Genomic DNA, 23863 nt, shown 5'->3' with positions numbered 1-23863 from the left:
CCAAACTTGGACACCAGGATCTCAAAATAGTTGATGGAGTTTGGAGGAAGCCTCATAACCTAGCTCAAGGCTCCTTCCTTCAGCGAGGTGGGGAATACTCGACACAAGACTTCATTGCCTGAGGTGCATAAGCTCATGTGCATGGTGAACACGTCCATGTGTTCGCCGGGGTCGGTCGTACCATCATAACAGTCCATGTTAAAACCTTTCCAGATAGTCGGAAGTTATGCCCCAATCACATAGTTACTAAATGGTGTCGGCGAGACAAGTTCAAGGTACCGGTCGTGGGGATCGACCTATTTAGATATGACTCACCCTCAGCCTCTTCAATGTGGATTGCTTTCGGCTCCTCAATAGTTTTAGGGCCGGTAGGGTGGCCTGGCCCACCAAATGGACCCCCCTTTGCAAACTTCTTCTTCATCTCTTCATTCTCCCTTTGGAGAGCGAGAATCTCCTCTTTATTCTTCCAATTCATCTCCTTGTTCCTTCTCTTCATCTCAGTCATCTCTCTATGCAGAGACATCAAAAGCACCATCTGCTAGGCATCAGACATCCTCTCGTTCACCATGCTTTTGGTTGACACCATTTACTTCCTTTTTCGCATTGATTCTCTCGGCCTGACGATACCCTTCCAATTGTTCTCGAATGGGGTTGAAACCAAAAGAATAATTGAACCACTACTCATTCGGTCAGTTTGCACCTCACTCCTTCTTCTCGGACAAGCTTTTGCAACTCTCGCTCCTCCACTCCTCCTTTCCTTGATCTTTGGCCTTATAAACCAACTCGAGGCTCCTTCTTCTCGGAAAAACATACACCAAAGACTTTATGGTGAATTGTAAACTAACTTTGTTTTTCCTTACAAAAAAATGATGGTTTGAAATACAGGCACTTGTTTCAAGAAAATTACCTTGTTGAATGAAGTTAAGGGGTGTGGGATAGGAAAGAGTACAATGCTAATTTAAATTTTTATGGTTTGTAATTTCGGTAGGGTTAGTCATTATCTCCTTTCTTTATGAGTAGAAAAGAACTTTTATAATTACAATGACAAATATATTGAATTTTCTAAGGACTTATACATTAAATCTAAATCTAAAAATAAATTTTCTATATCCATAATTTAGTGTAAGATTAACGTGAGAATTGGAATATATAATAAGAGATAGATTTTCATTGGAAAATACATTAAATCTCTTATTAATTACAATGACAATATAATAAATTCTTTTAAGAACTTATCAATACATTAAATCTAAATCAAAAAATATATTTTACATAGAATGTGTCATAACTTAAGATAATGTGTAGAATCGGAGTAAATAATATGAGGATTTTAGAAGCAGATATTACTAAAAACTATATACAAAATGTCAAGTCAATTAAAATAAAATTTCAAGACCTATTTAAATGCACCTAGAAATAATTAAACAAAGAATTGTTCATAGTTCTTATAATCTTAGAGCAAAATCTACCTAATGATACCCAAAAAAAAAAAAAAAAATTCATGATATACAAACAAAAGAACATATATAAATGTAGTTTTATATTAAATAATTTTTTTCTACTATCTCTAGATCATAAAATAAATAACATGAAAACAATAATCCATAATGAGACAAATATAATAGTATTATTAATTGGTTCACAAATACATAAGTGAATAAAATAATTCTACAATAATGAACTTCTCCTTAGTATTCATTCTCCCTCAAACAATACATACAAAATGATTTTTGGAAATTGAAAAACATATCACATACATCGGAAAAAGAGTGCTTAAATCCTAGCTACAACGAGTACATGTAGTGGCCATCAAATTGTTTAGCTAATTTAGCTAGCTATGGAAGATTGTTAGAGTATATCCAATATGAAAAAAAAAACTCACAATTTCCATCATTTAGCTAAAAGTTAGAGTTTAGGTGGTTGTTGATAGATGACAAATACATCAATATTAAAAAGGATTCAATTTTGTCCATGTTCGGAACATAAATACCTCAAATTTAAGCCTCAAATTTGATTCAAGTACACTTGTTGTATTTTATTTGAAATACAAGTACAAGACAAAGAAAAATGCAACTTTTATGTCTCATACAAAAAGTAAAAAATACCTAGATGATTATTCACTAATTGAAAATGACATACATGGCCTAAGAGAATATTTCTTTATATGCCTCATCCAAAAGTTTCTCATCTTCATAACAATATCTATTAATATCACTCTTCAGTTATAAATGCATATGATAACACTACAAATATCACATTATAATTACATTAAAATCTTTAAGTGTCATCTTTGACTTCTTAGAATCCAAAATCATATTTCATTATGCTTCTTAATTAATAGATAAAATAATTATTTTTAATAAAATATATGTAAGAGGGATCACTTTTCTCTCAAAACATATTCAACACACAAAAGCTAGCTTACTTAACTACTTACCATCATGTTAAATTGACAAAATATATAGAAAGCAAACTTTCCAATAACATGCACATAATCTTAAACCACAAAAACAATCCACTAAAATTTAAGAAAACAACTTATCTTGAGGAAATATTTTATCATCATCATCATTCTTCATTGGACAATATAAAGAAATTGACTTTCTTCAGGTGAAGTGGCAATTTCATTTTGTAGTTTTGATATTTGCATTGTTCATTCATTTAGAAAATTTGCAAGAACCCAAGTTATAATTATATCATCATTTAAAAAAGTTGGACATACGGATTTTAAGAATTAATTGGGACAAAACATCAAATTCACTGTTGTAACTTTTCAACTTCCAAAATACACTACCATTATTGTCCAAAATCACAGACTTGATTCTCATACATCAAAATTATTTTTCCTTTAACATTAGAGGAACAAATGTCAAAATCTAATGTTAAAGAGAAAAGTGTTTCTAGTGCTGTGAGAATTAAACCTGAGGTTTTAGACAATAATGATAAGACATTTTGGAAGTTGAAAAGTTACAATAGTGAATGTGTTGTTTCTCAAAATGCGTTTGTTTAATTTTTCTCAATGATGATACTATTGTGACTTGGTCTTTGGAAAGATTTCTAAAAGAAAAGAATATATGCAGAAGATATCAAAATAGAAGATGAAACAGTACACTTGAACAAATCCTTATGTCATCATACTATCAACCAAAGTTCTCACTTTCACATTATTCTACTTTCACTCATATACCCAAATTTAGATTTTGCTCTCCAAAATTATGCATCACAAAATCTTTAAAAAAAGTACATTTGTGGTCCCAATAAAGTGTATTTTTTTTATGTCAAATAAACTTTTGAATATTGTGGATAACTTTTGAAATAATATTGTGTGACGAAATGGTATGAAATTGAATTCATACATTTGGGATAATGTATGGACTGATGTTTGTTGTGTATTAAGTATTGATGTCGGGATAATGTATGGACTGATGTTTGTTGTGTATTAAGTATTGATGCCTATGTGGTAACAGAGATCTCCGAGCTTCACTGATGATCTAAGTCACATAGACTAAGATATCAGGTGGTGAGAAGCTGATGGGGGAGTTCATGCACACCGTGACATATGAGATGCACGGCTTGGGTTGTATTGAACTTACCCTGATCCTTTCTGTTGGATTCGCTGGTAATCTTTGGATCAGGTGTTAGTCTCTGGTAGGACTTACTTAATACGGGTCTTCCGGAAGACGTTGTTTGTTGAATATTTTGGATGTGTAGATCCATGTGAGATCTATGTGATTGTTTTAATGTTGGGATTTGAAGAAGATTGTGTAATTTGAGAAATTGATCATGTAACTTGGTTTTCTCTTTGGATTTAAGTGTGTATATTATAAAATTCTATTTTCAGTAGCTTACCCTTGCTTTTCTTGTTGTGTTTGAACTGCGATGACTGTACTATGTACACAAGCAGATGACCATACAGGTGCAAGAGAGCCTTAGAGGTTACAGAGTTTTATTTTGAGCTGTGGATATGTAAATATTTGTATTTCTATAAATCCTAATCATGTATTAGGAATGTTTTGAAAAACTCCAAGTTTGTATAGAAACTGGTAGAACTTTTATTGTAATAGTTATATGTAAATTATGGGGTGTTACACAGCGAATACATCTAGTGGCAATCTAATTTTTATGCTAGCTATGGATGAAGATTGTTAATGTATATCTAGTATGAAAGAAAAAAAAACTCACAATTTCCATCGTTTAACTAAAAGTTAGAGTTTAGGTGTTTGTTGGTAGATGACAAATATATTAATATTAAAAAGGATCAATTATGTCCATGTTCAAAATAGAATTACCTAAAATTTAAGCTTCAAATTTGATTCAAGTACACTTGTATGAAATACAAGTAGAAGACAAAGAAAAATGCTACTTTTATGTCTCCTACAAAAAGTAAAAAATACCTCGATGATATTCATTAATTGAAAATGACATACATAGCCTATGAGAATATTTGTTTATATGCCTCATCCAAAAGTTTCTCATCTTCATAACAATATATAGTAATATCAATCTTCAGTTATAAAAGCATATGATAACACTACAAATATCACATTATAATTACATTATAAATCTTTAAGTGTTGTAATTGACTTCTTAGAATCCGAATTCATATTTTATTATGCGTATTAATTAATAGATAGAATAATTATTTTTAATAAAATGTATGTAAGAGAGATTATTTTTCTATAAAAACATATTCAACACACAAAAGCTAGCTTACTTAACTACTTCCCATCATGTTAAATTGACAAAATATATAGAAAGCAAAATTTCCAATAAAATGCTCATAATCTTAAGCCACAAAAATAATCCACTAAAATTTAAGAAAAAAACTTACCTATAAACAAATTTTATCATCATCATCCTTCTTCGTGTGACAATATAAACAAATTGACTTTCTTTAGGTGATGTGGCAATTTCATTTTGTAGTTTTGATATTTGCATTGTTCATTCTTTTAGAAACTTTGCTAGAACCTTGGTTATAATTGTATCATCATTTAAAAAAGTTGGGCATACATATTTTAAGAATTAATTGGGACAAAACATCATATTCACTGTTGTAACTTTTCAACTTCCAAAATGCATTATCATTATTGTCCAAAATGACGGACTTGATTCTCATACATCAAAATTATTTTTCCTTTAACATTAGAGGAACAAATGTCAAAATCTAATGTTAAAGAGAAAAGTGTTTCTAGTGCTATGAGAATTAAACCTGAAGTTTTAGACAATAATGATAAGACATTTTGGAAGTTGAAAAGTTACAATAGTGAATGTGTTGTTTCTCAAAATGCGTTTGTTTAATTTTTCTCAATGATGATACTATTGTGACTTGGTCTTTGGAAAGATTTCTAAAAGAAAAGAATATATGCAGAAGATATCAAAATAGAAGATGAAACAGTACACTTGAACAAATCCTTATGTCATCATACTATCAACCAAAGTTCTCACTTTCACATTATTCTACATTCACTCATATACCCAAATTTAGATTTTGCTCTCCAAAATTATGCATCACAAAATCTTTAAAAAAAGTACATAGTGGTAAAATTTTCCATTACCTCAAAATTGAACTGGACGAGAATTTGAACATTTTGATTTTGCGTCACTCGCCACAATTCCTTCATGGCACAAAAGAGAATCAAAGATTCATGTTATAGTAAGATATTACTTTGAAAATGAAATATAACTAAAAAAACTAAAAACACAAACATACACCAAAGACTTTATGGTGAATTATAAACTAACTTTGTTTTTCCGTACAATAAAGTGGATATTAACAATATGATGATTGGGTTGAAATTTAGGCACTTGCTTCAAGAAAATTACCTTGTTGAATGAAGTTAATGGTGTAGATAGAAAAGAGTATAAAGGTAATTTGAATGTTTATGGTTTTGTAATCTCAAGAGGGTTAGTCATTCTCTCATTTCTTAATGAGTAAAAAAGAAATTTTATAATTACAATGACAAATATATTAAATCTTTTTAAGAACCCATACATTAAATCTAATTAAAAAAATGTTATACTCAAAATATATTCAAACAAAAAACATAAATATAGTTTTATATTAAATAAATTTACTTATTTTCTTTTCTAGTATTTCTAGATCATAAAATAAATAATATGAATCCAACTCCTAGACCTCGTGAAACCATGAACTTACAGCAATATACCATAATTTTAATTGATAAAAAAATATAAAAAAAAATATAGCATAATTTTCTCATGAGTAGGGACAATTTATAAAATCAGCAATGCACCACCAAATTTATCAATATTGTGCCACATATGGAATGGAAAAATTGTTCACTTCACAATATATACTATCAATAGTTCAATATTTTATTTCTTAAATATATCACAAAATATTAATATAAAAAGTAAAGTACAATATATTGAAATTAGGAATTGTCTTATAAAAATATTCCTTCCAATTTTGTATCTTACAAAAATTCCCCAAAATGTTACTAAATGTAGTTGACTAACACTGATATAAACTGCACACCAAAAACTAAGACAAACGATGAGGAACTTCTTAACATTTCTTCCCTAACATTTCTTCTGTCATTCACATTCTATCAAGAAGTCTTAAATTTTCATTGTTTTAGATCAATTTTATAAAATTGAAAAAAATAATAGAAACAAAATAGATGCAAAATAAATTATTTAAGTTTTTTTATTTTAAAATTGTGTTTTATAATATTTTATTTTTTGATAAAATAATAAAAGGATACCTAAAATCCAACTTCAATGCTTTAAACAAATTCAAACTTATAATTTGTTCAATAATATGAAAAAATTGATACTTTCTGGAGGTGATAAGTTTCTTATTTTCTTATTTATTCAAATAACATCAACAAATTATTGGATGTGTATGCATCATCACTTAAATTCATTACTAAAAATAAAATACGATTACAATCTAGCATTTTTATAAAGTGTTTACATGAAACACTTATATAATAAGTATTTTCATTATGCTTCTTAATTAATAGATAAAATAACTTTAGTTAATAACATGTATGTAAGAGGGGTCACTTTTGTCTCAAAACATATTCAACACACGGAAGCTAGCGTACTTAACTATTTACCATCACGTTAAATTAACAAAATATAAAGAATGCAAACTTTCTAATATCATGCACATAATTTGAAACCACAAAAATAATCCACTAAAATTTAAGAAAATAACTTACCTTAAGAAAATATTTTATCATCTTTCTTCTACGCAGGACAATATAAACAAACTGACTTTCTTAAGGTGAAGTGAAAATTTCATTTTGTAGTTTTGATATTTGCAGTGTTCTTTCTTTTAGAAACTTTTCTAGAATCCAGGTTATAAATGTATCATCATTTAGAAAAGTTGGACATCCAAATTTTAAGAATTACTTGGGACAAAACATCATATTCACTTTTGTAACTTTTCAACCTCCAAAATGCACTACTATTATTGTCCAAAATGACGGACTTGATTCTCATACATCAAAATTATTTTTCCTTTGACATTAGAGGAACAAATGTCAAAATATAATTTAAAGAGAAAAGTTTTTCTGGTGCTATGAGAATCAAACCTGAAATTTTAGACAATAATGATAAGACATTTTGGAAGTTGAAAAGTTACAATAGTGAATGTGTTGTTTTCCAAAATCTGTTTACTTAATTTTTCTCAATGATGATACTATTGTGACTTGGTCTTTGAAAATATTTCTAAAAAAAACAACATGCAAAAGATATCAAAATAGAAGATGAAATACTATATCCGAACAAATTCTTATGTTAATATAAAAAGTATAGTACAATATATTCCTAACATTTCTTACCCCATTCACATGTATATCAAGTATATAAGCTACAAGACCTCTCACCGATTCTCTCATAACTTGTTATTAACTTCTTTAAAAGTCTTCTTATTATTTAACTTCGTCAAAAACTATAAGTTTATGGCTAAACTGAAAGAAGCTCTATTTATTTTATAGTAAAATTTATTCAAATAACAACAAAATACTTATTAGATATATGTACCAAAAGTATAATATGTATAAAAAAATGGAAACAGAATATTTTCGTTAGTTGCAGCTATTAGGTTAGGTTTATCGATTTTTACAAATAATCATTCAAATTATAAAAAATTATTTATTGATTTAAAAAATTATTCTATTAGTTAATTTCATTATTAAAAATAAAATAAAACTGCATGCATCAGTTAATTTCATTACTAAAAATAAAATAAGATTACATATTTAACTTATTTTTATAAATGGTGAAGAGGTGAACTGAAAATAATTTATGGATACATTTCTTTGCCTCTTTTCAAGCATTTGGATTTGGATTGGAATGCAAACACTTTTTAGTATCAAAACTTTAATATTTATAGAAAAATTAGTTTTGTCAAATTTGCTCATTTGAATATTATAAACTGTTATCTGGGTTGAGTTAATCTAAACCCTACACTAATAAATTACTTCTTCCAAAACATTCAAAGGTTGGATCCTTTCTTAGTGAGAAAAAACAAAACAAAAATCAGCAGTTACAATCCATCCATGCAGCAAAGAAAACTAACCGAATGGTTCAGAAGAACCGGCGGTGAGTGACAGGAGAGAAGAAAACAATTCCAAGATGCGTCCTGTTAATTGTCTCACTCTGTTTTCCTTCTTTCTTTTATAATAAAACATTCGGAAGTTTCTAGAAAGGATCTTTTGTTTTAAAAAGTTTTTTAATTCAAAACTGTTTTATAATATTTTAATTTAAAAAAAATAAAGTAATACTTAAAACCTAACTTCAGTGTTTTGAAAGAAAGAGAAATCATAAGAACAAGAGTTTCTTTTGTTTATGTTATTTAGTTATATTTATTTAATCTCTTTTTCTACTGTTTTTTTCAATAAAAGAATGGGATGAATGCGTGAAATAAAAAAAAACTTAAATGGACTGATGAAATTTTTTTATTTTCTCTTACTAAAATGTACATATAAATTCAAAATCAAACCGTTTTTAATATTATAAAAAAAATTAAAAACAAATAATATCTTAAATTCAGCACAAATATAAATTTTAGTAAAATAAATAAGGTGGTGGAGTAACGAAAAAATCGTGCATCGGAACAAATGAAAATACATTGAAGAATGATCACGGGAAAGTATTATAGAGAGACGGATCCAATAAAAATGCATGCAAACAATAGATATTGCATCTACTTTTATTATTTTATTTTCTTTATTTAATAATAAAGTTTCTTAGCACACTGGTAAGTTTGTAAAAACATTAAAAGAAATTAACATATGAATATATTTAAATTTTTATTGTTTTAGATAAATTTTGTTAAATTTAAAAAAATAAGAGAAGCAAACAGATACAAAATATATTATTTTGTTTTAAAACAAATTTTTTAAAATATTTAAAAAAAATAAAAAAATAAAAAAATAAAAAAAAAAATAATAATAATAATAATAGTTATACTCAAAATCTAACTTTTAATAAGTTTATTGTTATTTTGTTTTCTTACTCTTTTTTTTTCTATCCTGTTTATTTCACCTTTTTCTATTATTTTTTTTTAAATAAGTAAATGAGGGAAATACATTACTTTTATGTAGTGAAAAAGTTTCTTATTCCCATAGATTGATAAAGTTTTTTATTATATAAGTTTAAAATCAGACAGTTTCTAATGTTATAAAAAAATAAAAAAAAATAATATTGTAGACTATATTTTTATATATTTCTAATTAATTTAGAATCAATATGTTTCATATTTTTTTTCCAAAAAAAATCTCAAAACATTACAAACAATAAATCTAATCTAACATCCAAATAAATAAATTTCAATTTAAAATAACTTTATATATAAAAGTAAAATCAAAGTCCAATTTTACCAAATTTTCTCTCAAAACTGTAAAATATTATATAATAGCAAAACTAAAACAAATATAATTTTCTTTGGTATTAAGAATATTTTCAATTAAAAAATAAATTTACATAATTTTTATGTTTTAATATACTCATCTACTTTTATTTTTTTACTATCGAATAATACTTTTAAAAGTACACCATCTAAATTATATATTTTTATCTAAGTTTTTTTATGTGTGAATATTACAACTCGTATATCCATTAATTTACTGGTGACATAATATATTACAAAATATTAAAATATATTGATATTTATAAAAAATAATAAATTAATATATTAAAAGACAAATTTAAAATATTTAAAATATTAATTAAAATAATCAAAATAATTGTTAATATTTAAAATCTTATAACTAATTAAATATCAATTTAAAAATTATTTATTAATAATAAATTCTAATTTAAATATTAATAATTTTTAACTTGATTAATATAATAAACTTTTTTTATAAAATTAATTTTTATTTAATGATTTTTTAGGAATAATAGTAAAAACTTAATATAAATAAATATATTTTAGACAAAATATGGTTTAATTTGAAGTTAGAAATAAATCTTAAAAAAATTTCATCACATAAATTTTGTATAATATTTTAAATAATAATTTAATTTGAAAATATATTTCAAAATAAAATAGTGATTGATGTAGTAATTACACAAAACTATAATATCTATATAAATGGAAACATGAACTATTTTAATAAGTTGGAGCTATTAGATTAATTTGTCTACTTTTTTTCATCATTATTATTATTATTAAACTACAACTACGGACAATTTTTATGAAAAGTTGTAAAGTAAAGATCATCTTAACATAAACCCTGATAAGATGAAATAAGCTGAAAATTTATTAAAATAATGTAATTTGGTAATTGAAATATAAAAATAACAAATAAAAAAATAATTGGTAAGTTGCTGACAAAAAGTGAGATTTTTGGTTTAAGGTCACCAATTATATAAATGAATTTAATTAAATCGATTAATTTATTCAGTTAAATTTTTAAATGGAAGCCATCAATTACGATGACAATTTAAGTTAAAATAAAAATTGGAATTAACAATTTCAGTGTAAAAATGGATTTAGTATTTTTTTTTTATCAGCAATAAAATAAATAAATAAATAGGGACCACTTCAGGGGTGGTCCAACCCTTATACAGAAATACTTGACATCAGTCTCCTATTAGAACGCCTACCAAATTAGCAAAGGGATAACCATACCAACACTAACCAATGTTAATGAATCAACCTCATACAAGCCAAAGGATTTAAAACCCAACTAGAATAAGGGAAATAAGCAGAACGAGACTTTGCATAAATCAAAGACCATACCTTTACTTGCACCGAAACGAACACTTCAGACACATCTGCCACACCTCTATTGAAGATGACCGAGTTCCTATGTTTCCAGATTTCGCTCACAATGCCAACCCAAATTGTACCCCAAACTTCGTTATCCGAAACAGAAGCCTGACTCATCCAGAATTGTGAAAAATTTGACTTAGGATCCTTGTGAATTACAGACGACACACCAAGCCACTTAAAGCACAGACACCAGACACGCCAAGCAAACCTGCAAACAAAGAACAAGTGACAAGATGACTCCTCCTCCTCCCCACACAAACAACACAAGAGATTTTCTACCGCCACTCCGCGCCTTACCAAGTTAACCCTAGAGGCAATCCTATTCTCCAACACCCTCCAAGCAGTGAACAAAGCAGATGGCAAGGCTTTGCACCTCCACAACTTACTATACACAGGAGAATACTCCCCTCCTCTAACCCGCCTTACCTGAACATAGGCAGAGTTGACTGAGAAAGTTTGACTCTCCCCAATCTTCCAGACCCAACTGTCCGCCTCCCCAAAAACCAACTTCACCTCTTGCAAACTTTGAAACAGCTGTTCAACCAAAGACTTCTCCCAGTCGAAAAAGGATCTACGCCAGTCCAAATTCCACACCCATTCACCATTATACCAATACCCAAGCTCAGCCATTTTTGCATTTTTAGCCGAGCTTAGAGAGAAAAGTCTCGGAAAAACTCCCTTCAAAGTACCACAGCTCAACCAACTGTCCTCCCAAAAAGAAATCTCCTTACCATCCCCCACTTTCCACTTAAACCCATCTTCAAAACTTCTACCCCAACCCTCTGAATCCCACACCTCCTTCAAATCTTTCCACCAGAGAGAGCCCCTACTAGACTTACCGCCTTCTCTCAAACTTCTCCAACCACCATACTTAGAATCAAGAATCTCTTTCCACAAACCTCCTTTATCCGTACCCAGTCTCCAAATCCACTTTCCTAATAAAGCCAAGTTAAATTTCCTAAGATCAATGATTCCAAGACCTCCAGAATCCCGAGGCTTACACACCTTATCCCAAGAAGCCCAAGCGATCTTCCTTCCATCAGAGCCCCACCCCCAAAGGAAATTCCTTTGGATCCGAACTAACTTGTCTGCCACCACAGAAGGCAGTTTAAATAAAGACATAAAAAATAACGGGATTGAAGAAAGAACAGACTTGATTAAACAAATTCTCCCTGCCATTGACAGGCACCTGCCTTTCCACCTAGACAGTTTATTCTGAACTTTCTCTAACACCCCGTTCCAACAAGCACTGCGCTTATGACACCCTCCTACCGGTAGCCCCAAGTAAACAAATGGAGTTACCATCACATTACAATTGAGAATAGCCGCAAAACGCTGAAGCGAACTCGAATCCAACCCTAACCCGCCCAATTTGCTTTTTAAGAAATTCACCTTAAGCCCAGAAGCTAGCTCAAAACAAAGTAAAATCGCCTTAATATTGAAGATACTTTTGGTATTAGCTTCACAGAAGAATAAAGTATCATCAGCATATTGCAACATATTCACCTTTACTTTAGCTCTTCCAACCTCCAAACTATCAATCAAATTCTTCTCTTCTGCCATCCTAGAAACTCCAGCCAACCCTTCTGCAACTAAAAGGAAGAGAAACGGAGCTAGTGGATCACCTTGGCGAAGACCCTTCCTAGGATCCCTAGTAGGACTACCATTCACCAACACAGAAACTGAAGCAGATTCTAAGCAACATTTTATCCACTTAATCCATTTAGCACAGAAACCCAACCGATCAAGCATATAATAAATGAATTCCCAACTAACCGAGTCATACGCCTTCTCATAGTCGACTTTGAAGAACACACAACTCTTCCTCTTTCTTTTATATTCCTCCAACACCTCATTAGCTACTAACACACTGTCCAGCAAACCCCTACCTTCAAGAAAAGCTGACTGTCTCAAATCAATAACTTTACTAATTACCTTTTTCAAGCGTAGAGACAACACTTTTGAGATAATTTTATACAAGCATCCAACTAACGATTTAGTATGAATTGAATGATAATGACTACAGACAATAATGGAGTCAATAGTAAGTGTTGGAAAGTCTCCATCACCTATTAATGCATTTAGTTGTTTATCTCTTCATGATAAATTATGAAGATAACTTAAATATACATTGCAGATATAATATTGAAATCTTATTTTATTTTTATGAGTAAAAATAACTTATAGAGTGTTTACATGAAAAACACATATATAGTAAGTAGCTTAGAAATAACTCATACATGAATATCTAATCAGTAATTTAGAAACAAGTTATACATAAATATTTACATAAAAAAAAACACATATTTAATAAGTATTTTGGTGTTGTTTGAACAAAATTTTATAAGTAAAGAAAGTAGTTTAAATGAATTACATAGTACTTACTCTGTGTTTGCTCAAGTTTACTTGTATAGTATTTATAGGTAAAGAAAATAGTTAAAATGAATTAAGTTTCTCAAATAAGCTAAAGTGTACTTATATACTTTGTTGGTAGTGATTAGACCACAAGACTTCTATAGAATTAGTTGAGAAAACATTTCCAAAAGTTAATAACAGAAGGATTTAGAAAAAAGTTTCATATGGTGTGAAAAGATAATTTGTCTTAAAAGATGAAATAAGGATGGTGGAGTTATGACTGAATTGTTGATTGAGTTATCAGCAAATTGTTGATGGTTGCATCGGACCAAATAAAAATACATGCAGAAGAATGATCACGGGAAAGACAGTTTAGAGATATGGGTTGAATGAAGATGCATGCAAAACAACGGTCACTAAGAAGACATTAACTTCATTCTAAAAATGTGTCTCTTGTAAGAACGGTCACGGGTAACTTTAATACACATATTCGTCTTCTATAAATTACATTACAAATAACTTAAATACACATTACAAACACAATATTGTAATCTTGTTATATTTTCGTAAGTTGAAATAAGTTATAGAATGTTTACACTAGTACAAAAAAGTACATTAACCATGGTTAAAAAAAAAACATATAAAGATGGTTCCCAAACATCGCTATTCCAAGTTTCGTTATAAATAAGTCATTTAAAATGATGGTTAGGGAATCGTCGTTATAAATAAATTATAACGACACATCCAATCGTCGTTATTTTGGCTAATAAATAACAATTTTTGATTGAGTTATGAGCATTGCATTGGACCAAATGAAAATGCATGCAGAAGAATGATAATGAGAAAGACAATCAAAAGATGCGGGTCGAATGAAAATGCATGCAAAATCACAGTCATTAAGAAGACATTAACTTCACTCTAGATCTGAGCACGGAGTCCTAAGCACTGAGTCCTGAGCACTCTGTCTAATACACAAAATAAAAATAATAACAGTTATACTCAAAATCCAACTTTTAATAACCTTATTCTTATTTTGTTTCCTTACTTTTTCTATCCATCTATATTTATTTCACCTCTTCCTATTATTATTTTTAAATAAGAAAATGGAGGAAATACATGACTTCCATGGATTGATAAAGTTTCTTATTCTCTGATTTGCATATACGTTTAAAATCATATTATAAAAAAATAAAAATAAATAATATCTTAAATTATAGACTATATTTTTATATATTTCTAATTAATTTCTTTTTTTCTAATTAATTTAGAATCAATATATTTCATATTTTGTTTTCAAATAAAAAAAAAATCCCAAAACATTACAAACAATAAATCTAATCTAACATCCAAATAAATAAATTTCAATATAACCTTATATATAAAAGTAAAATCAAAGTCCAGTCTTACCCAATTTTCTCTCAAAACTGTAAAATATTATATAATAGCAACTAAAACAAATATAATTTTCTTTGGTATTAAGAATATTTTCAATTAAAAAATGATTTTACATAATTTTTATGTCTTAATATACTCACCACTTTTACTTTTTTAGTACCCAATAATACTTTTAAAAGTACCTTCTAAATTATATATTTTGATCTAAATTTTTTTATTTGTGAATTTTACAACTCATATATCCATTAATTTCCTGATGACATAATATATTACAATAATATTAAAAATATATTGATTTTTATAAAAAAACAATAAATTAATATATTAAAAGACAAATTTAAAAATATTTTAAATATTAATTAAAATAATCAAAATAATAGTTAATATTTAAAATCTTATAACTAATTAGATATCAATTTAAAAATTATTTATTAATCATAAAAACTAATTTAAATACTAATAATTCATTTAGTCTCTACAATAATGTTTAACTTGATTAATATAATAATTATTTATTTTCTTTTATAAAATTAGTTTTTATTTAATAATTTTTTTAGGGATAATAGTAAAAATTTAATATATATAAATATTTTTTAGACAATTTATGGTTTAATTTGAGGTTAGAAATAAATTTTAAATTTTTTTATAATATTTTAAAGTATAATTTAATTTGAAAATATATTTCAAAATAAAATAGTGATTGATGTAGTAATTACCAAAACTATTCGACAGAAATATGGGTTCAAGATTACTTGAATGATAATGCATGCAGATAATAATAGAGTATACATGATGTGAGTTGATTTTTGATGATTCCATTTTAGATGTGACACTTTATTTAGATTGAGATTTTTAGCAATTATATGGTGAGAACCTAAAGAAGATCCCCACTGGACACGAATTTAACCAAGTGGTTAAGTAAATATGAAGGTTCATTTCTAGAGGGCAAAAGAAAAATAAAAGTATATGATGATGGATGATGATGGACGGAAATTAAATGAATATGGAAGGAAAACATAAAAGCATGATGGAAACCAAATTGACAATGGAAGAAAATAAAAACATAAGAACACAAAGATAAATGAAGTAATGGAAAAATGGAAGAGATGAAGGAAAGGAAAAAGTTTATGTGAAGGAAGAAAGTTGGTCACTTGAAGTGTGGTTTTCCTCCAAGATAAGTGTTGATGACCACCACTTGAGAGCTCTCCAATCACTCAAGATGAGACCTAATGCTATGAGGAAACAAGTCTTACAAACACCTCACACAAATTGTGCAGAGTAACTTTTTTATTCAAATTCAACATGAAAATATAAGGAGAAAGACACCTTATTTATAGGAGATGGTGCTTTGGAAAACAAGAAGCAAAGGTAGGATGTGAAACCTAAAAGTGAGGTTGCCTTTAGGGCTTGACTATGGTCAATGCCACACCTTAGGCCACTTCTTCTAAAAAGTAGGTCAAAAACATGCTAAAGTGATAACTACACCCCTCTTATTAAGCTAAAGACACCTATTCTAGCATATCTTGCTATTTGGACCCCTAAAATGAATCCAATTTATTTACAAATTGTTTTATTATTAAGAAGACCAGAATGAAGAACATTTGGTGTTTTGGTATATGGCCAGTTTTTCCTCTAGTGAGGTCCATTAGATCTTTGGTAGGGTCTTGACTAGATTGTTGAGATGACTGCTCATAGTGTGAATGGTCTCTTAAGTCCTTGGTCATCTTCTTGTCTACTTGGATTGTATCACTACAGTATAGTGCTAGAAAGTATCACATCACCTATTAATGCATTTAGTTGTTTATCTCTTCATAATAAATGATGAAGATAACTTAAATATACATTGCAGACACAATATTGTAATCTTATTTTATTTTAATGAGTAGAAATAACTTATTGAGTGTTTACATGAAAAACACATATATAGTAAATAGCTTAGAAATAACTCATACATGGATATCTAATAAGTAATTTAGAAACAAGTTATACATGAATGTTTACATAAAAAATACATATCGAATAAGTATTGGTGTTGTTTAAACAAATTTCACTCAAAGTATTTTATAAATAAAAAAAAGTAATTTAAATGAATTACATAGTACTTATTTTAGTGGTATTTGCTCAAGTTTACTATAGTACTTATAGATAAAGAAAATAGTTAAAATCAACTAAGTTTCTCAAATAAGCTAAAGTGTACTTATATTTTTTTTTATATTTTTAGTGATTAGACCAAAAGATTTTTATAGAATTAGTTGAGAAAACATTTTGAAAAGATAATTTGTCTTAAAAGATGAAATGTTTTAGGCTGTGAATGTGAATGTTCAAATAAAAAAAACACATATCTAGTTTAATATTGTTTGAATAAATTTTACGTAATGTATGTTTAAGAAAAAAAAGAGTTTTATAATGAATTGAGCTAAAGTCTATTGGCATACTTTTGTTCTTAGAAAATTTTAATTATTAAGAAGAGAAAGTTAGATGAGAAGACTTGTATCAAAATTACTTAAAAAAAAATCTCAAATCTCACATCATTTGAAATAAAGAAAGTAACTGTAATTACATTTGTGTAAAAAATATGAAATAACGTATATTTAATTAAGTTGTAATATATCTGTGTAAATATTTAGTTGTATCATACCAACTACAAATATTATATGGTCTATATACTGTTATACACATTAAACATAAGCAATATAGAAAAAAATATTGATTTTTATAATAAAAAAAATAAGTTAGTAGACTGAATGAAAAATTTAAAATTTCAAATATTTGTTGGAAGGATTTACATGACACTATAGATAAAAAACAAATAATTATTAGTTAGAGTTGTGAAAAAAAAGTTTTATAATTTATTAAGCATATATGTACTTTAAAATTATTCGAACTCAGAAATATATAAATTAGTCATAATTCTTACATATTTATACTTTTCGAGCTATTAAAAATTCTATTGAAGTTAGATGAAAAAATTGATTAAAACTTCTATTTTATTGAAGTTAGATGAAAAAATTGTTCACAACTTAAAATGGTAAGATATCTCCTATTTAACTAAGTTTTGGAATATAAGTTATATATCTATTTCACAAATATTAATTCATTGTATAATAATAATAATAATAATAATAATATATTTCTTATAAAATCACTCATGTATGTTTAATTTTGTAAACATTTTTTGAAATGTTTATTCTTCACCAAAAAGATGTATTATAAATTCCCTCGGAATTATATGATCGAGATAATGTAAAATCAAGAAAAAGTCAAAAAAAAAAAAAATTCTTGTAAAATATTAATCTAATTTTTATATTATTTGTTTGCAGAAAAAAAAGAAGATTTTAAGTAGGCTTATACTATTTTTTGTTGTTGTTGATGTTAAAAACAACAAAACTGTTTTAAAATACCACTAAATTAAAACATTTATCTAAAAAAAACTCAAACTTGCAATATGTCATCTCATCTTAAAATCACCTTTCTTTTTCTTTGTTTCCTTCACTAAACAAATCATTTCAGTACATCATCTTTAACAAATAGAATACTTTGACAAAACTTTGATTTAATTGTAATTTTAGGTCCTATATGTCATAAATTTTGTAGCTTTTTTTTTCTATTGCTTAACTTTTAATTATTTGCAATTTAGACTATTCTGGTATCTCAAATTTTAATTATCTATAATTTTATTTAATTCTAAAAAAAAGTCAAAATCTTCCATCTACCATTGCTACATCTTTAAACCTATATAAGAAAAAACACTTGTAGTACAACTTTAATCTTCATTAAGTGTGAGACAAATTGAAGATTTTAAAGTGTTGTAAAAAGCACAAAAACACATATCTATATCATCACTCACCATTGATTGAGGTAACATAAAAATGTACCACTCACACACCCTATTGCCATTGTTCTAAACATTTCCATTTCTAGCCATTTTTAATAAGCACTGCAAAATTGCTCAAGAGAGTAAATGAGACAGAAATTTCCAAAAAACATTGTATCACTAACCTATCACTTTTTTCTCCATTTTTTTTCTTTCTCTAGCAAACTTTGAAGTGAGTGAAGAACATGTTATCCTTTCTTTGCCTCTCTTTCTCTCTCTGTGATTTCTTCCTTAACCATGAAAAGCACCCTTCACTTTGCTGGCAAACTTTGTCTTCTTCATCTTTCTTCACATTCTCATTCACTTCTCTCATCACTTTTTCCTTTATAGTGTCCCATGTTTCCTTTTTATCCTTCTTCTCTTCCACCTGCATGCATGCACATGCATTTGTACCTCACATCAATGTCAATGTTTTGTATCTACATCTTTCAATATTCCATCAATCATTTTTATTTTGGAATGTAGAACCCACACAAATAATGGACTCAATCTTTCTAGAGTACTTAAATACATAATACTCACAAAATTAAAATAACCAACTTAATTAAGCAATCATATATTTGTTTTCATATTTTAAATATGAATTTATTTTAAATATAACTTTGAGAAGCCGATAGCTATAATTTTGACCATCTAAACACCATTTTTTTTACTTCTTAGAGAGTTTATAATAAATGCTATGAATAATAATCTTGCTCTGTAGAATTACTTGGGTCAAAAGCAAAGCAATTTAAAACAACACATTGATCCAAGGAAGGTTTCATAAAAATGATTTTACTAGTGCAGTGATCACTGATTAAATAATTAATGATGTAATTCTAGTAATTTTATAATGATTAACTTTTTTCAATATTTATTATAACTTTAAAACATAATTAAAAAAAATAATGTAATAAATGGAAATTCCATTAAATAGTATTATAGATGTATAAGGATGCCAATATAATATATTTCAAATAATTAACTAGTATAAAAGTTAAAAGGGAAAATGTTAGCTAGAAGATTTAGCAAAATTTCAAATAAATATAATGTTTGTGATGAATAGTTGGAAAAGGTGTATAAGATGTTAATGGTGAGCAGAAAAGTTAAAATAGAAAGTATGTCCAAGGAAGGTACTGCACACAAGGACACTTTTGTAGCCACTACATACTATCCTTAACTAAGGTACATACTAACAAAATCTCTAAAATTTTATTCGCACGAATAAACTTGTTTATTGTTTATAGACGAAGCCAATTTCTAACTTGTGAATAATGATCAGAATAAGTTTTTTAAAAATAGGTTTATTGGAGAAAAAAATCAATTTATATCATCACTATCAATATATATATATATGGGATTAATTTTTTTATAATTTTTTTAGTGTCATCTTTTAATTGGATAATTTTATCCTTTAATATATAAAATTAATTATAAAAAAAAATTAACATCAAATTATTATTTATTTAAATAGTCTTTTATATCGTGAAATAGAAACTCATATACACATGTGTTTTTGCTAATAATGTTAATAATATATAATTCACTTTTTCATTAGTTATCCATGACAAAAATGATTTAGTTAGATTCCAAATTCTCTAGTATACTTATGAAAAATGGGAAAATTTTAGACAATGAATTTGGTAAGTATAAAATGTTTTATACTATCTGTAATTAAAAAACATTATATATATTACTACTGTTTTTAATGTATTTGTTACAAAAAAACAAAACTTATTAAATAGAATTATATTGAATGCATCATTAATATCATGTTAGTGGTTGGGGAACACACACAAGTAAAAGTAATATAGACTTGTTTCTAAGTTTATTTTTTTCTTTTCCTATTTTTTATGTGCAATTGAATAATAACATATATTTATAATAGTAAAAAATACCCACTAAATAGAAAGGGTTGGAGAGATATTAAAAAAACCTTGTTTTGAAAAAAAGAAAACATGGAAGACAATATTGAAACTACAAATTGATTAAATCTATCCATTTTGGTTCTATGCATTTTTTAAATGTTAATAATAAATAAATAAATCATTAAAACAATATTATAAGTGAATAATAACATTCAATATTAAGAAATATAATATAATTTTAAAAATTAAGTTTTATTCTAATCATCTTTAATCCATGATAAAATCATATATATTTTTATTATCAAATAACTTTTATTCCCCTCACCTTTTTATCTATTTTCTTCAACCAAACAAAATTTTCTCCCATTCTACATTTTTTACTTTTTTATTTTTTTCTCCAATCAATTATTGAAAAATAAAATAAATCATGGAAGAAGGAAAAGTGAGTATGGATTGAAGGGTTAATTAATTTTGGAAAATCTTATCAACTTGTGATGAAATAAAACTTTATAATTGTTAAGAAAAGAAAAATGATGATTTGAGAATTTTTTTTATACAACCTTTTTATAATAATATTTGAATTCATGAATAATATTTTGATATAAATAGAAAGTGATTGTGTAAATACATAACTAGTTGTAAGAAAAAAGGCTTCTCTAAATAGGAGACAAGTAGAAGTGTACATGTAGACATGAAACAAGTTGGGGTAAGTATGAAGGGACCAAACTACAGTGGCATGTGGTGATGAAGAAGATAGAGGGACCAACACCTATATAGTGTTGCCCCCACACTTCACATTGGAAGCTTGTAATCTACTTCATATGACAACTAGATTTGATTCTCTTATCTTGGAAATCCCACCCTTGGCCTAGGTTTCTCCATAGTTTCTTCTGTTTCATTTTGCATTTCTAACTTTTCAAATTGCTGATAAACTAAAACCTCACTTTTTGTGTATGGTGTTAGTGTTTTGTCATGTCTTGGTAATAATATTGGTAACTACTCCACCTTTAATCAATGGTGCAATAAATCTTGTCTAGGGTTGAGATGCTTGAGTTCTACCCACAAGGGGTGTTTTTCTTTTTCATGTTTGCTTGGTTTTATCAAACATAAAAAGTGATGTATAAGATACTTAATAAATAATATTATATAATAAATTATGAACATGTTCAAATATTAAGTTTTTGTCAATGATTATAAGAGTATTTACTCCATATTTAAGAATGAAACAAAGATGCAATACTAACAATATTAGAGTCTTCAAATGTTTAATAATAAAATGAGTAGATGGCATTATTATTCTTGAAGTTTCATGAAATTTTTTACTTTTTTACTATTTGCAATATTCTTTTTACTGAGGCTATTTAAAGTAAGGAGTGTTGTGTAGTTTCATGAAATGTTATAAGTGATTAATGTAATTTTGTAAAAATACAAAAACATTTTATATTTTCTTATCTTATTTCAGTTCAAGTTTAATGTCTGTAAAAATGAGCTAATACTATAGCATTATTCAGTGGATGAAAGTATACACACTTTAAGCCAATAATTTATCAAACTCACAGTGAAGAATTGAGCATAATATATTTTAAAATTTTCACATTTTCAATGTTGGTATTTTTGTCTTCAATTAAGGGTATTCATTAAAAGGACAGTATTATTAATGGCTTTCATAGAAAAATGAATCTGAAGCAAAAGTGTTAAGAGTCATAAATGAAATATATCAGATTGTGAGCTACTCTTGAAAAGTAAAAAGCAAGAAAATTCTAGCACATACCTCTTCCTCAGTAACAGTTTTGGTGTTTGAATTTAGTGAGTCCTGAGATAGTGTTATTGGTCTCTTTATGATGGATGGAGTTATATCAGTGCTGGGGTTGCTTGAACTAAGATAAGGTGTACTTTGAGTACCTGCATCTCTTCTCATTCCCTCTTTTCCTTTTTCTGAATACATATATACCAAGTAGAATTTTTTAATGCCTTAAAACTGTGTCATGAAGTAAACTGCAGAAGGAAACATCACATAACAACATGGTTAATTAAAGTATATGTGAACCTGGAATGTGAAATTGAAGAGCTACTTCTTCTTGAATGCAATTATTGTAAGTTGATGATGGTTTTGTTTGCATTTGTCTTGAGGAATAGACTAGAGGAGCAGACATGGTAATTCTGTTTGTTGCTGAATTTCTAAATGATCTTCCACTGAGAGTTTTGGCAGATAAGCACTCCATTGGTACCTCCCCTGAAAAGGGATTGCAGATGTACTTTTCTGCTTCATTCCACTTTGAATTCAAGGCAAAACCTTCTGGAGATAGGCACTCCCAACTTTTATAGGCTGATCTTGCTTGCAATGCTGCAGAGGACCACCATGCAATTGGTTGAAAATATTCAACTAATATTATAAACCCTCTATGATAAGTATTCATTCTCTGGTACCTTTAAGAGCAGAGGTGAAAGAATAGGTGGAAGGGTCTATTTCATCTGTGACAAAATAGGGAGAACATAAGGGAAATCAAAGGTTGGAAAAAGAAAATTTGATGAACTCATTGAATTGGAGTGAACAAGAAATGTACCTTTTAAAGGGTATCCAGGTGAAGAAGCAGTGCTAGAAATGGTAATGTTTGATCTAAAAGACCTTGTGTCTTCTCTAAAGCTTCTTATATATGATGCTGAGTACCTTCTGGACTTGCTGTTCTCTCTACTGATCCTACCTTTGGCTCCCCATTCTGTCAAATTGAAATCTGAATCATCTTGTTTCCTGGAACTATAAGATGGCTGCATTTCCACAGTGGAGGCCATGAATGAGTGAGAACTCAGGATCAGGATTGTTCTAAAGTTGAAGGTGGATACCAAACTTTGCACATGTTCAAAAGTGGATGCAGATATATGACATGACTATAAAAGAACTTTGAGAGTTCAGAAGATGAAGGTTTTTTGTGCAGGTGGCATGTGGCTTTTGTACTTAATCTGTCTCTACCACAATTTGCTCTTTCACCTTTTGAATCTTCAAATCTACAACTACGTAGCTCAAATGTCTTTCAATGTTACAACTTTATCTTTACTTTTATCTTTTTTTGGTCTCTGCATTAAATTCCTAGTACTGCACCAGTAACTTCATTATTCTTTGACCCAACTAGTACAAGG

The 23863-nt window shown here is 27.8% G+C and overlaps 1 protein-coding gene across 1 annotated transcript; it reads right to left on the bottom strand.

Moving 5' to 3' along the window:
• Positions 1-18757: 18757 nt before the first annotated feature.
• Positions 18758-23691, bottom strand: LOC137837185 (uncharacterized). The gene is made up of 5 exons (XM_068646078.1): positions 23293-23691; positions 23156-23200; positions 22776-23072; positions 22500-22663; positions 18758-19248 (listed from the first exon to the last, which is right to left on the bottom strand). The coding sequence occupies exons 1-5, from the start codon at positions 23516-23518 to the stop codon at positions 19039-19041; spliced, it is 942 nt and encodes a 313-aa protein (XP_068502179.1). The 5' UTR covers positions 23519-23691; the 3' UTR covers positions 18758-19038.
• Positions 23692-23863: the final 172 nt, after the last annotated feature.

This window comes from Phaseolus vulgaris, chromosome 4, assembly GCF_000499845.2.
Source record: "Phaseolus vulgaris cultivar G19833 chromosome 4, P. vulgaris v2.0, whole genome shotgun sequence".
NCBI classification, from domain to species: Eukaryota; Viridiplantae; Streptophyta; class Magnoliopsida; order Fabales; family Fabaceae; genus Phaseolus; species Phaseolus vulgaris.
The sequence above is the reverse complement of the archived record's forward strand: the minus strand, read 5'-3'. Positions and strand labels throughout refer to the sequence as shown.